General features: G+C 40.0%; 2 protein-coding genes across 6 annotated transcripts; both read left to right on the forward strand.

The window, feature by feature from the left end:
* Nucleotides 1-755: 755 nt before the first annotated feature.
* manbal (mannosidase beta like) lies at nt 756-3,754 on the forward strand. 3 transcript variants are annotated; one of them, XM_029502761.1, is made up of 3 exons: nt 756-903; nt 1,824-2,005; nt 3,445-3,754. In XM_029502761.1, the coding sequence occupies exons 2-3, from the start codon at nt 1,853-1,855 to the stop codon at nt 3,550-3,552; spliced, it is 261 nt and encodes an 86-aa protein (XP_029358621.1). In that variant the 5' UTR covers nt 756-903; nt 1,824-1,852; the 3' UTR covers nt 3,553-3,754. The 3 variants fall into 3 exon arrangements, with proteins under 3 accessions (XP_029358621.1, XP_029358619.1, XP_029358620.1); XM_029502759.1 differs by having other exon boundaries at nt 3,442-3,746; XM_029502760.1 differs by lacking the exon at nt 756-903 and adding an exon at nt 1,536-1,740 and having other exon boundaries at nt 3,442-3,751.
* Nucleotides 3,755-4,302: 548 nt separating this feature from the next.
* Nucleotides 4,303-19,894, forward strand: LOC115043126 (proto-oncogene tyrosine-protein kinase Src-like). Of its 3 annotated transcripts, XM_029501311.1 has the most exons (13): nt 4,304-5,037; nt 11,815-12,102; nt 13,263-13,362; nt 14,415-14,432; nt 14,999-15,097; nt 15,353-15,456; nt 17,305-17,454; nt 17,545-17,700; nt 18,261-18,440; nt 18,857-18,933; nt 19,019-19,172; nt 19,289-19,420; nt 19,686-19,894. In XM_029501311.1, exons 2-13 carry the CDS (start codon nt 11,823-11,825, stop codon nt 19,892-19,894), a joined length of 1,659 nt encoding a protein of 552 aa, XP_029357171.1. In that variant the 5' UTR covers nt 4,304-5,037; nt 11,815-11,822. The 3 variants fall into 3 exon arrangements, with proteins under 3 accessions (XP_029357172.1, XP_029357171.1, XP_029357170.1); XM_029501312.1 differs by lacking the exon at nt 14,415-14,432 and having other exon boundaries at nt 4,303-5,037; nt 13,266-13,362; XM_029501310.1 differs by lacking the exon at nt 14,415-14,432 and having other exon boundaries at nt 4,308-5,037.
* The last annotated feature ends 669 nt before the right edge of the window (nt 19,895-20,563 follow it).

A 20,563-nucleotide genomic window follows, 5' to 3' on the forward strand; every position in this document is an offset into this window, starting at 1 on the left:
CAATGAAATCAGACAAGATTAAATCAATGGAGACTGTGTGTAGAGAGTCCACACATTTAAATCCTAACCCTAACCCCCTACTCTGTGAAGAGTCTGATAACAAACTTCATCACAGGATGGTGTTCCAGATGTACGAACACAGAAAAGAAGCAACTTCAGAGGATGATGAACAAAGAAGATCATCAGATGTCCACTCCCTTCTCTGAAAGACCTCTACAGCTTCTACAGCTCTCACTGCCTTGGTAGAGTTAAAACAAACAAAAAAAAAAAAAAAACCAACCAACTTCAGGTGTGTAAAAGTCCAAACAGATTTAGAGACAGTTTCTTCCACATCATAAGAACCACTATGAACTCAAACATGCACTAATTCGCCCCTTTGACAAATATTACATCACTCTGCCCTGGTCTGCTCCTTGTTATACACACACATATATATATATATATATATATACACACATATATATATATATATATATATATATATATATATATATATATATATATATATATATATACACATATATATATATATATATATGAAACACCATAGCGCGTGGAATAAGATTTAAAACTGCAGTATTTTTTTGCGTGTATGTATGTTTGTGTTTGTTTTTGACGGGGTCAAAAGTTGATGCTGAACTAATTTCAGTTTCTTGATTCAATTCCATCAAAATGAACTTCAGGGGGCGACAGACACAAGCAATCATTTAACCGGGACGGAAGTCGGTCGTGACGTCACTTCCTGGAAACGGAAGTGAAGCTTATTTTCTCCCCCACCGTTGTTTCGACAGCGTAGCAAGCATCTTTATTTTCAACTTTTTCTCAGTGTTGTCGTTATATTTACTCTAGTTTCGATGTGTACATATCTATAAAGAGAAAGAAAGAGAAAAATAACCGAAACTGGTAAGATTTTTTATCTTATCCGCACAGCGTTTCTATGGTCGCACCATTAGAGAAGATTCATGAAGGAAAGATGTCTCAGTGTTAGATTCGCTGCATCCGCCTTTATTCTGTGGACAGGACATGTTTTTGAGCTTTGTTACAAGATTGGCTTTGTCAAAAATTGGTCATATGAAGTTAAAACACGTATGGAGCTGCCTTAGATTTAACACATTCCAATAAAATTTAATTGCAAAAACTTAAGTCCATAATCCAACAAAATGTCTAAATATTAGCTGTCTGTGGTGTATAAAATGTGCTGCCTATTCTATCTGCATATAATTAAAAAAAAATTAAACAAATGATACATTTAGATGAACTCTGAAAAAACTATGTTTTGAGATTATTATTATTTTACATAAGCAATAATTTTCTAGTAGCCAAACAATTTTTTTGCAGTTCTGTTATTCTATGCTGGTAAAGTTGTAGATACACATTTAAGGGAAAAGGGAAAATTGGACAAATTATCAGCTTTATTAGTTTTTGAAGTGAAAATCAACAAGATGAGCCAATGAATCAGTTAATCAGTTGCTGAAAGATACTTAGCAAGTAATAATTAAGTTATCTTTTCATAACATTTGTCTTAGAGATGTTTTAGGTTATATGTTAAAGTGAATGCAGTATTTTTACATTTCTAAAAATGGTTGGTCAAACAAAACAGCCAAGTTTTACTAAGCAATTGAAAGTTGGAATTAGATTGATCAATAATGACATTGCCAGTATATTCAACCACTGACGAAAACTCACATTAAAAAGGGGCCACATTTCATGAAGATGCAGGAAAAAGAACTAAATTAAATGGTATGGTACGTGCTAAAGTTATGAGCAAGTCATTACAAAAACCCTCCATATATTTACTAACCATATTGCTGTTGTTTACACAGATTGTCACTGACGGAAACATAACCAGTCAATGATGTCTACAGACCCAGATCTGTCCCCTCCAGAGGTGCCTGAACCTACTTTTCTAGAGAGTTTACTGCGCTATGGTCTGTTTCTGGGTGCCATCTTCCAGCTCATCTGCATCCTGGCTGTCATCTTCCCAACATCCAAGGTGCATGAACAGGTAAATGGCTAAGGAGGAGAAGCGTCAACCTCATGTTGACATCTCCACCTCCTATGAACGGTGTTTGTCTTGCTGCTGCCCTCCACGGTCGGGGGTTGAAGATTTGTTTGGGCTCAGGTTAAAATAAGAATACAAAACAATACCAGCAGGAAACAGATTTTGATACGACTTGGACCCCAAATGTGCCCCTATTTAGTGTTTTCTCTGTTGTACCTCCCAACTTGATGTTAATCTTTTCAATAGTTCAGTATCTCTGTTGAGTTATTAATTTTGAGATTTGAGATTTTCTGAGGTGTCCTGTTTTTTTTTAACCATATTTGCATTTCAATAGTAAAAATATAGCTGTGAACAGCAGGTGTACAATCTAAATCTGAGGCCACAAACACTTTGTGAGTTGGGTATCATGGTTAGCATTTTTTTCTCTCAGTATGACATCATAAGTTTGAGTTTATTTCTGTTCACTGTAACAAAAAAATCCATTATATTTCTGACAGCTTGCCAGAAAGGGTGTTCCCAAATTTTAGAGAAACATAAATTTTTGTCTTGGCAAAAGCGTGACAAAAAGACATTTCATTTCTCAGAGTAAGCAATAACATTATAAAACCAGGGTTCAATTACCCCTACCTTCTAGTCTTTTGTCAAGGAAAATGACTAAGGTTTTATCTGACATAACATGACATTTTGCTGTAAAAAAATGCCTCAGTAAATTTTTTTCATGTTCAGTCAAAAACACATCTTAGTGCCCGAACATAATGTCAAAACATTTTGGATGTTGTCCAGCACATTAAGAGGTTTTAAATTTTACCATTTCATTTGTGAAATTCATTGACATTAGTGGGTAAGAGTCCTGCTTCATGTTTTTTGAATATCTGTGAAGTCAGAGACTCCAAGCACTACTTTCGCAATCTCTATAGAGATTATTTATAGACAAGAGCAATTAAATCCACTTTCTAATTATACTATTTTCAGACACCATCAGATACACTGATTACTCTCCACAGTATGTTGCCATTTCATCCTTGACAGCATCTTGCTATCATTCTTCCGTGCTAGGACAATGGCAAAAGATGGCTCTTACAGAAACAGTGCTGACAATCCTTAATTTCTTTTGTTTGGCATGTCGAAAAACTCTGGGAATTTTATTCTTATGTCTATTTAATTTAGATTAATTAGATACTAAGGGTGAAGGAAATGTATTATTAATAGTTATCACAAATTACTGACTAGAAAAAAACAGTTTTGCGAATACGTTCACAAAAAAATACAAATACTGCATGCATGAATGTCAGACAGCAAACGCATAATCCAAATATATTGTCAAAACACACCTAATCGTACTCAGCAGTCATTTATTTTCACACCACATTTCTCTCATGACTCAGGGGATTTCTTTTAAAATTGCAGGGTGTTTTAAGCTTGGTGTGTTTGCTCTACAGGAGGAGACTGAATCTACTGATGGCAAAGCTGCTGAACAGATGAAGAAACCTAAAGGGGCAGCACCTCAAATTCGACAAAAACCAAAGAAAGAGAGCAAGAAGAAGCGATAGCCAGCTCTGTGTGTGTGTGTGTGTGTGTGTGTGTGTTACATTTGATACAGTATTACAGGAAGCAATTTTCTTTAGTCTCTGCTGACTGTTGTGTCTCTTATAATTGAAAATCACTGATTAAATTTCATTTGTTTTACACCTTACAATTAAATGCATTATGCAGTCACTCCCCTTCATTGTTAATGTTCCTTGGCAAATTTCATTTTGGTCTCATGAGTCAGAATGAGATCATGTCTTGTTCTTATAATGCACTCCTTTTTTAAGGCAGAGTGCATCATTTCTTTCTTGTAAAGCTAGTGTTATTTGGCAACTGAATAGCTAGTTTTACGGGAGGTGAGGTATACGTAATCGATAATGTATTTTATTATATCTCCACAAACACAATTGACAATACTAATGTATTGCCAGTTGTGTACTTGCAACATCAATGCGCTACAAAAACAACTAGTTGACTAGTCAATTAACCATTTCTGCCTTTTCTGCTTAACATAATCACTTAAAAGTGAATATTTGGGATTTTTTTGTTTTTTAACCGGATCACACAATTGAACACATTATCCTGGACTCCTTACTCTAATTCACACAGTTCCAACATTCTATTGTAATAATATTAATAATTTTTTTTTTTATCGTTGATTCCCTCGATAAGTAACATTAATTATATTAATAAGTATGGAGAAGATTAAGCCCGTGGCACTAAATTAAAAAATGAATTGGAGTTGTTTCTTGCAAGTAGTTCCGGCCCTCAGTTGTGATTAATATTAATGCGCTAACCTCAAATTGTTAATAACGGCGAAATGCGTGTCGCCTAGCAACCGATTTATTTCACCGCTGAAACCAAACGTTTATCTTCTACCATTTTCTATCTTTGTATGTTTTTTGTATCTATATAGATATATTTAAATGGTACAACTTAAAAAAAAAAAAAGGTTTATTCGTGTCTGCGAACGCCTCGATGAATTGAACTATATCGGCGTGAAGACGACGTGAATCCGCCTGCCTTCCAGCGTAGCTGCGTAAAAAGCGTAAGCTCCCGAGCCGTCGTATCAGCTCTCCGTCGGTGATGCACTGTCCCGTGTTTTCCCCCCACAGAGGCATGTCTCCTCCGCACCGCGGCTCTCCTGCCTCATCGCATGAATCGGCTGCTCCGTCGACTCTCCCCAGCTGAACAGGCCACCTCCCCTCTCCCCACCACCACCTCCTCCTCCTCCTCCTCCAGGTTTGGTGTTTTTGTCCGGCCCACCGCAGCCAGCAGAGCCGGCAGCTGTGCCCTCCGCTCCTGAAGGCAGGTCCCCGTCATGACCTCCGTCCTTCCGCTCTTTCTGCTGAATTTCCACTAAATGGGATTTGTGGCCGCTCCGGGGTTTCCACAGCAACCGGCCGTCCGCCTCCATTATCCGTCTAATGAGGACAGCCGCTCGGATTTAACACGGTTCCTCGCTGCGCGTCTCTGATTTCTGGGCTGAATCTCAGGACGCGTCAAAGGTGAGTTCATTAAATAATACGAGACAATGAGATTCATTTTGTTGTTGTTGTTGTTGTTGCTGCTGCTGCGCAGTTTTACACACAGCGGCTGATCCCCCCCTCCACCACCACCACCTTTTCTCCGCACATTGATTTGTATTTCATTGTTGCACAGGGCATTCAGCACGGTTGCTCAGTGCCACTTAGTCTGTGCCAGAGCTATGCTGTCGACACAAAATGTTCAAATGAATAATAAATAAATAAATAAATAAAATATTTGCCACGAACATATATATATATATATATACTCGGGGAAGACGTGGCAAATTGACTGCGCAAAAGAAAAATAAAGCCAACAATTCATCGAAATTCAAAATGGAGCTGTGACAGCACCTGTTTTGATTCATCAGGCCGCATATGCGCTGTATGTGAGCCGAAGCCCCCCGACAGCCTCAGCAGTGTTGTCGTCTTTTATCCAGGTCCCCATTCATAAATCCGTCTTTACGTGTCTAATGCGGATCAACTGGGCAAACACAGACGACCAGCGGTAATTTTTTAATTCATTTTTAATTCCTTCCCTCCCATAGCAGAGACGTTGTGATCCTGACAGCTGCTACTCCTGTAGGCAGCTACCCCACCCCTTGTTTCTTTGAAAGCAGCTTTGCTGACAACAACTGGTGTTTAATCCTGTGGAAATAGAATCTTAATTATGTGGTTAGTCTATTTACGCTTGATCTTTTTTTGTGGTTTTTGGACACCTTCCAGCTAATTTCCATATGGTGATGAATTCAGGAAAACTCAACATTGCCTGCATTAATGTGCTAGGCTCTTCTGATAAACACGAGGTCAACATAGCATGATTTAAAAGCAAATAGAAATCCTTGGCTGAAAGAGGTTATTAGAATGACTTCCTCCCAGACTAATAAAATACCCATCAGCCCCCCTTCAACAGGCACTACATGGCTGGTGTTGATGTCAGAGCTGCCACGAAAAAATACTTTCACTACTGATAAATCTACAAACCCGGAAAAACGGGTTCACAAATCCCATATCTTGTTTTTTCCAGTGAATAGTTCAGAACTCAAAATCATTGCACTCACTATCTCAAAAAACAAGCAGGTTATTTTTATTTGTATTTTGCTTTTGATCAAGTTATTTGTTGATTGATGAAGCTTAATTTGCAAAACTGGTTCCAAGCTATGTCATACTTAAAAGAACAACATTAATCTAAATGTATTGAATTGTCTTGTAAATCATAAAGAGTCTGCAAATTAAATTGTGATTGCGTGCTGATATTAACAAAAGGAACAGCATTTTCTGACATAAAAACAGCTACTGTGTCCTCCTTCCCCACCCTTTGCCCTTCTTTGTAGGATTAATCATGCTGTAGCAGCACCATTTCTCAAAGCCTGGATCACTTGCTTCCATGGCCGCCAGTTAAAGAGTGACAGAAAACGGAAGTGGGTTTTATCATCTGAATGCCACAATCCCAAACTCTTCCTTCTCTTCTTCTTCCTCTCACGTGTCCTGTATGTGTTTGTCACTGAGGAAAATCAGATGGGACAGCTAGACAGGGCCAGAATCTCTAAAGGGTGTTTGGGGTTTAGAAAAGATGTGTTGTGGGGGAAAAGAGGGGCAAATAGATTTTAATCAGGCGCTGATGGTACTCAGACAGGAAAAGATTTGTAACTGCCCTGTCTTTTCTTTGGTTCTTCTTAAGTAACTCACAGTTCTCTCTCTCCTACACAGGCTAAGTAGAGATGATTTTTGTATTATAGATGAATGTGGACTGTAGTTTTTACGCTCATGTATCATGTAGCAGAATAAGATAGTGATGCTAATGTAAACAGTTCCTCTCATTTCGATCTTGAGGGAACCATCATTGCTCCTCCTCCCGCCCCTCCCCTGGGCAAACTGTGATTTTACCATTCAACTGAAACATTGGCTCCCTCACTCTCTGGAGCACAGTGGCAACTGTTACCGTCTGTTGTGATTCAGTGAGGTTTGTCATGGCCAAATGTGTTCATGCGCCAGACCAAAAATGTACAGCTAGTGTACTGAGCTTCAGATGGAGGAGCACAAATGTTGGCTCAGGCAGATGAGACATGAGAACGGAACCTGTGCAAAATCCTGTTTGGAATCTTTTTAATGCTACATCATCATCCTCAAATCTGAGTTAGCACATTGAGCATCTTAAGTCCTTTTGTTCTGTTTTTGTTTTAACAATTGCTTCATTTAAAGTATTGTTCTTTACTATCTAGGGCAATGATTAGTTAAGTCAGCTACTGCCCTTTGTTCATAACTCAGCAGATAATGGTAAACATGAAGTGAGGACACTCTGCCCTGGAACAAGAAATTTACTCTTCTGTCTTTCTAGTTCATGTTTGTTCCTTCCTGATAAGACTTTATAGATAAAATCCTCATTCTCGTGGGAATTTGGTACCAAAATGACTGCAACTACCCACTTGACTTGACAAACTCAGAGTGCCAAACACTTTAAGACAGATACTCAGAGAGCGCAGGCCTCTACCAAGTCAGTGTCAAAGAGTATACATCAGGCTTTAAAGAAAAAGATTCTACTGCACGTGAGGTTTTTGGGGTTTTTTGTTTGTTTGTTTTTTTCCATTCTTTTATCTTGCTGACAGATAAATAGATGTGGGTGAAAACATAAATTGTTTGGCTGAATTGCAAACCATGTTCTCACAGTTAGTATGAACTATGGATTTTGATCACTACAAAACAGGATCTTCTGTGGCCCATGCAGGAGGAAAAATTGCAGTGACCAAAAACTGGTGAGGCCCAGATATGGGCATGAGTGTTGTTTTAAGGCAGACTTTAAAGAATGTAACCGTTCCTTTAATTCAGGAAATGATAGTGGCTGTGGTTTATATCATTTTCCGAAGCAGAATGGAGAACATGTTCAAATGCCACATAATGAAAAATACTGGCCTGATGTGGATAGTTTACCTGAAAGGTGTTTGGACTTGCCTGTTTTTGTTTTGTTTTGTTTCCAAAATCTTGCACTCCTTTCAGGCTGTTGGGCTTTCCTTTGTATCCCCCCTTTCCCTCCAGTGTTTCCTTATCACACCCAGTGATGAGACAATTTTATAGATTTTGTAAGGCTCGGTCAACACAGACTTTCAGAAGCACACAGGATAGTGATGAATGCACTGCTAATATTGAAGGGCTCTTGAACTCCAGTGAGGTTTGAAGGTAAATACCACTCAGAACAGCCTTTGAACGAAACCTCTATTTGCCACGAATCCTATCTAATCCTAGAAATCTCCTTTCTCACAACAGAACTAGGCACAGCTGAAATTCACATAGTCAGCAGGACATTCTTAAACCATATTTTTACAGCACTTTTCCTACCAGAGCACAAGAAATAAATGCAGATGTAGAGGAAAGATTTTTACCATACATACATACATACATGGACCAACACAGTGAAAAAAATCCAAGTGCTCATTTTGACTTGAAGCACAAGTCATAGCTTCCACTATATCATAATGACCTAATGACAAATGCAAAGCAACAAGCCTCTTTCTAAATAATATTTTGATTTGTGTCCTTGGAAACCATAAAAATAGAGCTTCTTTGTTACCCCCACACCGCACACACCCCTCCCACCACTTCATCTTCCACCTCGTCTCCCTCCTCGCTTCCTTCCTCCCATCTAGCCCTCCCACTGCTCAGGTGCCTGTTCTTGTTGCAGTCTGGCAGCCATAGCGGTGTGGTGCAATCTGGTTCTCCCACATTCCTGTGCTCCCTTTTTAAATAGAAAAACTCAGAAGCAGTAGAAATCTCTCACTCATCTTGTCCCGGTCATTTTTTAACATCTTTTTGTTTTTGCTCTCCCCCTGTCTTTGCTAGACTTTAAACAATCACCATTTATATCTCTAACCATCCTGTATACGTCTCTCATTCATTCTCCTCCATTCACATTGTTGGAGGGAGTCACATGTTAGCACTTCTAAATATTAAGGCACAGTGACACCATATTAGGAAAAGGCGTGAGGCTCAGCTAGAGTGCTAGCTCTATTGTTTACATATGCAGTCTCTAAGGCTTACAAGGGTACTCTGGTGTGTGCAGCATCCTGGATAGGGCCAGTGTTAAGTGCTGCTTACTGTGCGACTCCGAAAGGGCATGAATTTCATCCTCACTGTTTTGGGATACGTAAGATGTTCTCTTCTGTTTTGCACTTTTGATACTGGACTGTCTTTATAAAATAGAGGTTAATCGTTAAGTGTTTGATGTTTTTCTTGGTCATAATTTTTCTTTACCTCATTTGATGACATTACATTGGACCCATCATCAATCACTTAGCACTGGACATTATGGAAATCCTACTTATCATCTTACATTATACATACAATTACAGCTCTGTGGTATTTTCCTTGTTAATAATGCAATTACAGTAACATTTCAGCTAATTATCCTGACTTAGAGCTGCTCTGTGCACAGAAAAGATCAGGTCTAAGATTCAATATTTACAACTTTTTCATAAAATATATCTTGTTTACCAAAAAGTAGGATAGCTGTGAAATACTTAACAGGTTAAACACCAGCATAGTACTCGCTACACACTTTGAGTGTATGGCAATAAAATCTATATGGTTACAGATAGTAAATTTCCTATCAGTTTTGTAATGAGCCCCATGCTGTGACTTCCTTAAATCACAACATGTTTGTCATAAGTTCCAGTATCTGTAGGTGTATGCATGCATTGACTCATCTTTATAGTTTTGTTGTACTTACTTTTGAATTATTGTTCAAATAATTGTTGTTATTATTATTATTATTATTATTATTATTATTATTATTATTATTATTATTATTATTATTAATTATTCAGCATTACATCTCCAACAATGTATCTACATCTTCACTGTAAACATAGTGATAAGTTGACCTAAATCATTGCCAGCTAGTCATTTGCCTGCTTTGGGCTATCGATGGCAGGTGTTGGGGGTGGGAAACTAAATAAAAGATTGAGAAAAGCTGTTTTAATGCTGTCTTTGAATTCATCAATGTGTGTAAAGTTGAAGCAATTTCACAATGAGTGAGATATTAGATAAGTGTATATTTGTACACCTGTTTGCAAAGATGTTGTAGTTTGATGTTTAAAGACAGGTTCCATCCAAAAATATGCACAAGCAGTAATGTTTTCAAGTAACATTGGCTGTTTGAAGGTGATAATTTTACAGTAATTATCCCTCAGACTCAAACGCCCCAAGTATCTGTTTGTTTGCATCTATTGAATGTGTGGGCTGCTAAATATATCTGTTGCACAGGTGCCTCCATTACTGCTTAAAATGTCCAAAGACTGTAATCCATCCCACTTGTCTTAAATTTTCCTTTTACTCATCTGGGTTTTCCCTGATGGTTAATGAGCTGCCTGCTACAGAGTTGATTACTAACATCTAGACTAGATGACCAAGTCAGGCAGTTTTCTGGTCACACAGTCCCGTCCATCTTTTGCTGCAGTGACTCAGTGTTGCACCATGGGATATGTTAACCCTCCAGTGTGCCAGATTACATCCTGGCAGGAGTTGAATCAAAGCTTGCATGACTGTACGTGTGTGCCTGAAATCATTCACGCTCGTGCACATGCATATTCACATACACATGCACTTGGCAGCTTGCACGTCCACGCTTCTCCACAGTGGGATCCTCTCGTGTCTTTGAGAGTTCCCATACTTGTGTAATTATTTTCTGTTTGCACATTACATTTAAAACACCCACTAAGCTTCAGCTGTCCGAGCAGTATACAGCAACCACCTACACACGCTCTTTCCAGCCCTTGCCAGTTCCTTTCTTTCTTGTGCGTTAATAACCCTCTCTGTCCTGTCTGTCAGACTCACACAAGTTTGTTGGAAACACTTACACAGATAAAGGCATGTGTAGGAAAAAGGATGTTAGACACAACTGTGGTTGAGTGTTACTGTGCGATAGAGTCTTGTTTCCCAGGAACAGCTGCTCATGCACATAAAGACACACGTACACACACGCCTACAAATGGTGCATATGCTGTCTGGAACTGAAAGTGCTCCTAGTCTCAAAGGAGCGATGCTGTTCCATGAGTGTATGACTGTCTCAGTTTCAGCTGGCCTGAAATAGCTGGTCTCACATTGAGTCACTCTTCAGTACCTTGAGGGGGTCGAGGACTAGACCTGGTGTATCAACAAAGCACTCAAGCTGTCTGTGACTGCATCTCCTTGTCTGAGCATGTTTGTCTTTGTCTGCACTCACGATGACTGATTTATCAGGCCATAATAAATGTATTTGATATCAGGATAGAAAGGAGAGGTGCAGTATACCGCAAAAAATGCTGTCTGTCCCATAAATTCATTTACATTAATACTCTCTTGTTTGAGGCTTTTTTTTCCTTGTAGATGGATATTGATTCTGGACAGATTGAATCAACAGAAGACCTTGACTGCATGTGGGATGGCGGTCTCAGTGTCCTCTACTTAGAGCATTTGTGTACTGAGTGGTTCAAACTGGAATAGTCTGAGGTGGATTAGGAAAGCATAAGTAAATGTGAGGTTCACAGCACAAAGTGCTTAGAGGACAAAGAATGGTGACTGAAATAGGTTTAGAGCTTGTTTCTGAATGAACAGGATCTTTTTTCTTAAGTTAAACTTCTTAGGTTTGCAACCATTGTTCCATCATCCAACTAATAATTTCAGGCCTCTATATCAACACGCATAACGAGACAAATTTAACAACCCAGCAGTTTTTATTCCCTGCACTTAAAATGCTGCATTGTTACTCATTACTTCCTCTCACCCCAGGTCTGCACATGGGGGCGGGCAAGAGCAAGCCCAAAGAGCCTGGCCAGCGCTCTATGAGCCTGGACGGTACCATCGGCACAGGCTCAGACAGCGGGCACTTCCACCATCTGGGCCCGGCGCAGCAGACCCAAACTCCTAACAGGAGCCCTGCTGTGGGGACAGGAAGGAGGTGGCATCAAGGGCAGCAGCAGCAGCAGCATGCCCCGACAAACACTCCTGAGCTGGTTCTTTTTGGAGGGGTGGACCATACAGGCACCATCACCTCGCCTCAGAGAGGACCTCTGTCAGGTAGGACACACTGCGGTCATCTTTCTGTGAAATCACTCTATTCTCCTTTTGACATTTCGAACCCTTCCAATCACTGTTCTATTTGTGTAGTTTGGTAGCAGCTGAAGTTACTTTTGGAAACAGCAAATGTAATATTTCAGGTCACTATATTCTGGGGGAAACACAACAATATATTTTCAGTCAAGCTGACCTTTCTCTTTCACCTTACTGGGAAGCTGGAGGTTTGCAGCCTGTCACCTGTAGCTAACAGCTCACTGCTTGCTCCTCCTACTCTCTCACAATTCAGTGAGAGATTCCAGCTAATCCACTGTTTTAAACAAAATGACAAATGGCTTTTGATGGCCAACAGTTGTAAATCTGTTGTTGTGAGCTTCTTGTAAGCTCTCTGACAGACACACAGTGTTACCTGTGATTACACAATAAAAGTCAGCTTGTGTTTCTTCAGTTGAATGTTTTTACATTTTGTTGAATGTTAGAACCAAAGCAATTTTGACTTCTCTTTGAGTTACTGCAAGTCTGAGACTTGCTTTCAGTTGGAAACAGGATAAGAGCAGTTGTAGACAGCTGATTTACATTATGTCACATTTAAAATAATCTTTTGTTCAGCACTCTTTGATGTTGAATCTTGTGATACACTGTCCAGATTTACCCTACATTGAACTGCACTGTATCTAGACTAGCCAGATGGTTAGGTTGATGTTGCGCCATCCAGACAGTGGAAGGGCTGCTGGTGTAACGTAAGAGGTTCTGCTGGCTGCCTCCTCCTGCCGTGCTGCTAATGTCCTCATCAATGATTCACTAGAGAGTTCCCAGATTCAGATCACAGGTTCATTAAGAGGAAGGTGCAGAAAACTACAGAGAAAAAAGAAAACCATTGATATGATGGCTTTGTCCTTCATGCACGATTGGTGCAAGCAGTCTGAATGTCGATATTTCTCATTAGGCCCAATCAAATTGTTTAATACAGATATGGAGCAGAAGCAAAATAGATTTATGACTTGGGCAAATGGAGCAAATTTCTATCAAGGGGCAGGCTTGCATTATGAAAGTTAGAAGTAAATGCAATAAGAACACAAAGGGAAGTATCACTATGTCAAACCACATTGTTCCCTAATTACATATATTTCTTTGTGTGCGTGGATAACTGTTGTTTCTTGCAGGAGGGGTCACCACATTTGTGGCGCTGTATGACTATGAGTCACGAACAGCATCTGATCTGACCTTTAGGAAGGGCGACAGGCTGCAGATTGTCAACAACACGTAAGAATCAAGTCATCTGTTTCTCTTTCTCCACAACTGAAACGCAAAATTAAAAATGAATAGCTCTGTTGTCGCACATGTGCATGTTAGAATGCACATTTTTTGCGTGAATGAACACACAGAATGTGGAGTGATGCAGACATGAGAGTCTGATACTTCCCATCTGTTGATTAAAGCACAGCCAAACGGCACTTTGCAAACACATTCACAGGACAACATAATCTTTGAGACACTTTGTAGAAAGCCTGCTACAGATTCTTTCTTTCCTCCACTCAGATAACACCTACATAAAATTGTTTTCTCCTTTTGGATATCAGCACATGTAGATGTCTGGCCATTTTCTGGTGTTATTCAGTTAATGGGTGTAAGTGTAGTGTAAGTGTTCAGTAGTAGGAAGGGGAAAACTATGTGTATTTAAAAGCTGCTGTAATTCTCACTTGGCCGTTTAAAACCAGGATGGTGGTGTTTTGTCTTTTCTCTTTCCATAACTTCCTGCCATTAGTCTGGTCTGTTCTTTATATATCTGGCACTACACAGCAGAGCTGAATGTGTTTTTATAATGAATTGACTCTTAAATCATATTAAACAGTAGTACACCATCTATTTTACAGGACACAACTCGTGAATTAAAGTTTTTCACCAATTTTTAATGGACATAATAAATTGGAAGCAGTGAGACTGTATCTGTGAGACTATGAAGTGAATCCAGAAATCCTACTTGATATGAGCATTTGATCAGTAATGGAAACTAAATATATGATGCTTCTATTGTAGTATTGCCCACACTCCTCCCAAAAAAAAAACAACCAAACAAACAAACAAAAAAACTGTATCAGCAACTGCACTCAGATGGAAAGTTGAACTTAAAAAAAAAAAAACGTTTGGTTTGTGCAGCCCCACTGTGTAGTCCCACAGCATATCCAGCTCCTCTGCTATCTGTCTGTTGTGCTGCTTGCTTTGCTGTGTCTCCTTGCTTTGTTTTGATGTGTGTGCTGTGTCTGTTATCTCTCTCCCCTCTCTCTTTCTTTCTCATGCTTCATGGTTTCTCCTAGGAAAAAGTACAGCTTCAGGTCAGTAAAACTCAATGCAATAAAAAAAATAAAATAAAATAAAAAAAATACTTACACAACCACATCTTGTGTGACCATAGCTCATATTGTGACTGCAGGAAACTAGTAAATACTAGAGAGAGAGAGAGGGTGCCCTAACTCCCCTTCTAGGTTAGTTACAGTTAGAGGCCTAACATGTAAAGTGAGTGACTACAGTCGGAATAAAAGGTTGTCTGTCTGTTTCCTTCTTCAACATTGTGCTTTCTTCACATCACTCTGTGCTCTGAGGTGTGGTGAAATCTGGTGACTATGTTAAAGATTTAGCAAAAAGCTGACTTGTTTTATTTGGGACCAATTTTAAAAAGGGAACCAGTTGGATTGGTGGTGAATGACACAGGCAGGGCAAGGAAGTAAGATTGTATGATTATTTTAAAGGGCACACTAACAACAATTATCTTTTTAAGAGTTCATCAGTCATGTTTCAACTTAGACATCATTGATAATGCGACTAAAAATTATTGTCTCAATCAGTTTTTGATTACTGTTGTCTGTCTTGCCAACTGTCTGTCTGTCTCTTTCTGTCACAGAGAAGGGGACTGGTGGCTAGCACGCTCCCTCACGACAGGCGAGAGTGGTTACATCCCCAGCAACTACGTGGCTCCGTCTGACTCCATCCAAGCAGAAGAGTACATTATCCCCTCCTTGTTTCACTCTTTCAGATTCTTTTTTTTTCCCCACTCTCTGCATTATGATAATGCGTACATGACAAGGAAGTTTGTACAATCTAATAGACAGAACAGAGAGACGTACTGTGTCTGATGCACATATATACCATCCTATACAGGCTTCTGTCTTTTCCCTCTAAATGTGTCCCTGCTTGTGTCCCAGACACACCGGCGTATCTTCTCACTGATCTTATTATCTGTGGCCCACTTTGGCAGGTGGTATTTTGGGAAGATCACTCGCCGTGACTCAGAGAGGCTGCTTTTGAACCTAGAGAACAGACGAGGGACCTTCTTGGTGAGGGAGAGCGAGACCACTAAAGGTGAGAGAGCTGACTTTTGCATCAGTGCTGGTCCTATTGACTCAGTTTGGTTTTAGACATATGGCACTTTGTTCTTTTCAAAACCTTTTAACTACAGAATGATTACCTTTAAATGTAAACACAATGAAGACTGGTTTAACTTTTACCATAAGTTATTATATTAAGTTGTCAATCCTACTCAAAAGGATCGCATTTTCTAAGAAATGTAATGATGGAATTATGTGTTAAAAGATCGTCATTGAAAAGCAAGGTTATGGTTATGTGACATCAATACATCAGTCATTTTCACAATTCAGATTTTTTTCAGTGACTGGGTCTGATTGTGTTGTAATATTTTCTGTGATTGTAACTGAGCAAGAGACAGTTTTTGTGCTTTGCTTGTTAGCAAATTCTGCAATATCAAAGAAAATTCTCTCTACAAAACATGTTAAATAGAAAACAGCTTTTTATTCTGCACTCAAAGGAAGTCATGGCACTTTCTCAGAGTCCCTGGAGTTTTGATTGCACAGCCGATGTGATCATACTTTGAAACAAGTGGCTCTTGGGACTTAATTTAAGAGGCTGAAAATCGTAATTAAGTCATTTGTTAACTTTCCACAGGCCTGTAGCGCTATAATCTGTGTTCTCTGGATTTGTGGCTGTTTTGCCTCTTTCTCTAAAGGTTTGGAATGAGAGCTGGTCCATGTGACATAGGACAACTCTTTAGGGAGATGTATTGGACAAAGTGTGGATGCAAAAGGGAAGGAGTGGAGTGGAATGGAGCAGATTGGAGCTTGTGAATGGAAAGGGGTGAATCACTCTGCCAGAACTAGGTCAACCTGGGAGGGTGCTGGATTTCCCCCCCAGCCATAAGTCTCTGTTCTCCCAACACATTGACTTATGGTGAGGAGAGGGAGCCATGAGGGGGAACGGGGCAGTTAAGGGGGAGACTCTTTGGAAAGTGGGAGAAGGAGGAGTTCTGGATGGAGATGTGCTTCCTCTCAATGTGTCCCTTATTAGATGTCAAATGCAGTTCATAGTGCGGCAGATTAAATTTTGTATAAAGCATAAATCATGTTAGACTCATGTGTACTCAGGATAGAAGTACACAAGTCTTGACCCACTTTAGATCTCTAATTAGGGGAGGTGAAAATTCATCATCCAGGCTTTTGTTATCGGCATTTGTGGTCCTCATCTTTTTTTGAGCAGAAAAATACTCTGAAATGAGTAAAATGGTGCTGTAATTATGTGCATACGTGGAGTGTATGTGCCCGTTTGATATACTCTCATTTCAGCAGATAACAGAGTCTCTTAACTGCACCGTCCTTTTGATTCTTACAAGGAAGAAATAATGAACATCGTCAGCAGGACTCCAGATCAGAGACAGTTGATTTTTCATTTTCCTAGAGGTTGGAACAACTTCACTGTGGATCTTGGGTTTGCCAAGTCTAGTTGGTCTGTTGAACCACTTCTTAAAATGAAATTTTCTAGGTTTTACAGCAAGTATGATACATTTTTTACAAGTTTGATTGGCCATTATTAAGTTTTTGAGTTATTTTTCTGATTTAATATAAACTTTGCTCTAGCTGTTCTCTCATTCTCTTATCATTTGATTTAATGCTTATGACATATACTTCCCAGAGACATTGCTATAGGACACAAATTAATTAAAAATCAAGACTTTACTTAGCAGTGGACCCTGGGCAAGGACATAAAGGGCTGAGTTTCCTTTTGCTTTGAAGGGACCAACAGAAATGTGATCAACACAGCTGTTAGGAAACTCCACAGAGCAGCTGTCACACAGGCTCAAAGACGCCTGGTTTTATTGTTCTAACCTGTTCAAAGTCTGTTGTCTTTCCTTGTTCACAGGAGCGTATTGCCTGTCAGTGGTGGATTATGATAACACCAAAGGCCTGAATGTTAAACATTACAAGATCAGGAAGCTGGATAGCGGAGGTTTCTACATCACCTCCCGCACCCAGTTCACCAGCCTACAACAGCTAGTCTTCCACTACCGCAGTGAGTCATCAAACATGTCTATGTTTTATCAGTTAAAAAAATTCCATTGCTCTTAACCTGCTCTTCCTCTTTCATTCTCTTCTGTTCCAGAGCACTCTGACGGACTGTGCCATGCTCTGACAGATGTGTGTCCTGTGACCAAACCTCAGACCCAGGGACTGGCGAGAGATGCCTGGGAGATCCCCCGAGAATCCCTCCACCTCGACCTTAAACTGGGACAGGGCTGCTTTGGAGAAGTCTGGATGGGTCAGTACTACACACGGCCACATAAATGAATCAACAGAATGTACAAAATATGAGGGTGAATTACTCTTTTTCACAGTGCACTGGTAATAGTGCAACATTATAATAGTTTGGACAGTGTGCTCATTTCAAGACTATTACTCAATATTGAATAAAAGGCTAAAATCAGATCAACTGAAAGGGTAGAAAGAGGGAAGTGATGCTGTCCACCACTTAAGAAATTATAGCACTAGCACATTTAAAGGTCATTTAAAAAAAAAAAAAAAAAAAAAAAAACACACATCTGTGTTACTCTAGCACATAACTTTTAAAGTTTTCATTTTACTGCTTACTGGACAGATTAAATAAGATAGACATTAATTAGTGAGCTGTAAAAATTACTGCAGGTGGATTCTGAGATAGTCTAGTTAATTCTACCTCTTTATATTCAGTTTTATGCTTAAAAAAATAAAAACACCTGCTGATTATATGAATGGGCAGATATCTGCACTGTCACAGGGAGAGACCGAGAGTTCTATTAAAGAAATTATACCCCAAACTTAGAATTCTGTGTTTGCTGACAGGTACGTGGAACGGTACAACGCGAGTAGCCATCAAGACTCTAAAGCCTGGCACCATGTCTCCAGAAGCCTTTCTTCAGGAAGCACAGGTCATGAAGAAGCTGCGGCACGAGAAGTTAGTCCAGCTGTATGCCGTGGTGTCTGAAGAACCTATCTACATTGTGACAGAGTACATGTGCCAAGGTAATACAAGATCTGGACATTAGCTAGGTTTGGCTATCTCAATGCTTTTTTGTGTGTGTTTGTGTCTGTGTGTCAAACTAATATGTATTGAGCATTTTAAACTGTTCATTGGTAAAAGGGAGCATCATTTCTGGTATTTCCACACAACTTCACATTGACCAACTGGGGACAGCAGTTTCTGCAGTCTGACTGGGCTGGTTGTCAGGGTTCGAACACTGCTACAGCCTTTTTTATAGTACGAGTATCCATAAACATTTCTAACTCTATTACAAAATATAAACTCTGCAGTTTCACTACTTGTAAAAATTGGTTATTCAAAACATACATGTCAAAATTTACTTGGTTCGGGCAGTTTGATTTATGCTACTTTGTTGCAACTGCACTTTTTCTAAATATTGAAGTTTTCCCATTCACAGGCAGCTTATTGGACTTTCTGAAAGGCGAAGCTGGGAAAATGCTTCGTCTGCCACAGCTGGTAGACATGGCAGCTCAGGTAAGATCAAACTTCCATCATGGTTTCGACTGCTCTGCTGCACATAACTCTTCCTTAACAATCTCTCTGCTCTCACTTCATCTAGATTGCTGCAGGCATGGCCTATGTGGAGAGGATGAACTATGTCCATAGAGATCTGCGTGCCGCCAACATCCTTGTGGGCGACAACCTGGTATGTAAAGTGGCTGACTTTGGACTAGCAAGACTCATTGAAGACAACGAATACACTGCAAGACAGGGTAAGTCTACATTACCCCTTTCCACAATTACTCTTTTGTTTTAATTATTCTACATTCTGTTGCATTGACATTTTACTCACTTGCAGCTGTTTATTTAAATTCCTATGATCCTTTAGGAGCCAAGTTCCCAATTAAATGGACAGCACCAGAGGCAGCTTTGTACGGTCGCTTTACCATCAAATCAGACGTCTGGTCCTTTGGTGTGCTGCTGACAGAGCTGGCAACTAAAGGCAGAGTCCCCTATCCAGGTAAATCCTCCACTAATCAAAAGTTAAATGATACGTCAATAAACTGATTGAACAACTTGATATTAAAATGAGCAACTAAATGTGTAATTTAACATTTTATTAATCTAAATGATGAACATCAAAGCTTGATAACCAGAAAGATAGATTTTTGATGTTTACAATAAATGTATTTAATCTATCAGATTTACGATATTAAAATAACTTGCTCTATTTGGAGGGAGAAGATTCTCTTTTCTTAAATCTAACTTCCTGCTCCCCTCGGTAGGAATGGTGAATCGTGAGGTACTGGACCAGGTGGAGCGTGGCTATAGGATGCCCTGCCCAGCTGAGTGTCCCAGCTCCTTACATGAGCTCATGCTTTCCTGCTGGAGGAAAGACCCAGAGGAGAGACCTACATTTGAGTACCTGCAGGGCTTCCTAGAGGACTACTTCACCTCAACAGAACCCCAGTATCAGCCAGGGGAGAACCTATAGAACCACATACTGAAAAGAAACCAATGGTCAAGAACCTCAAGTAAGAACGATCTGCACTAATCGACCTCAGAGAAATGCTCGTGAGAGGATCCAAGCCTGTGAAACTCACCTGGGAGGAGTTTCAGATCCTCCTGTACAAACTAAAATGAAATAGAAATTGGCAGAACCCCCCCCCCACCACCACCCTTCCCCATTCCCAGCAAGGAACAGCTACAGAAGAACCCGGGGAACCTCCTGCTTGAAAGCACTCACCGTCAAGTTTAAGTTCTCCGGCATGAAGGAGGTTCAAAGCTATAAGAGGGAAACTCTTGCTGGACAAATCCTGATTTGACTGAGGGACCACAGTCGCCAGTAAAGGTTTTTTGAGAGATGCCACTGATGTGGGAGGAAGTGAATCAGGAATGAGGGAAAAGAAGCTGGCTCCTGTCGAAGAGAGACGGCCAAGGGAGGATGTTTGCGTCAGACGTGAGCCATCTTTCCTATTTCCCTGTTCTGTCATGTCGCTTTACCCTCGACTGGTACCTTTTCCGCCCACAGAAGAGCACTACCACTGTGGCTCAGGTGCCAAAGGAAAGTCTGTGTCCTTTATCTCCCGCCTGCCTCTCTCTTCTTTCTCTGACTTTCAGTATCTCAATCAAGTTTTCTCAAGTGCTGCTTCGTCAAAGTGTC

This window comes from Echeneis naucrates, chromosome 5, assembly GCF_900963305.1.
Source record: "Echeneis naucrates chromosome 5, fEcheNa1.1, whole genome shotgun sequence".
Lineage (NCBI taxonomy): Eukaryota > Metazoa > Chordata > Actinopteri > Carangiformes > Echeneidae > Echeneis > Echeneis naucrates.

What these genes read in the sequence shown, in the direction of transcription:
- LOC115043126 (XM_029501311.1), top strand. Translation starts at nt 11,823, where the DNA reads ATGGGGGCGGGCAAGAGCAAGCCCAAAGAGCCTGGCCAGCGCTCTATG. An exon ending in TCAGAGAGGACCTCTGTCAG is followed by an intron (nt 12,103 to 13,262) that starts GTAGGACACACT and finishes TGTTTCTTGCAG; the next exon opens with GAGGGGTCACCACATTTGTG. An exon ending in TGGTAGACATGGCAGCTCAG is followed by an intron (nt 18,934 to 19,018) that starts GTAAGATCAAAC and finishes CACTTCATCTAG; the next exon opens with ATTGCTGCAGGCATGGCCTA.
- manbal (XM_029502759.1), top strand. Translation starts at nt 1,853, where the DNA reads ATGATGTCTACAGACCCAGATCTGTCCCCTCCAGAGGTGCCTGAACCT. An exon ending in CATCCAAGGTGCATGAACAG is followed by an intron (nt 2,006 to 3,441) that starts GTAAATGGCTAA and finishes TTTGCTCTACAG; the next exon opens with GAGGAGACTGAATCTACTGA.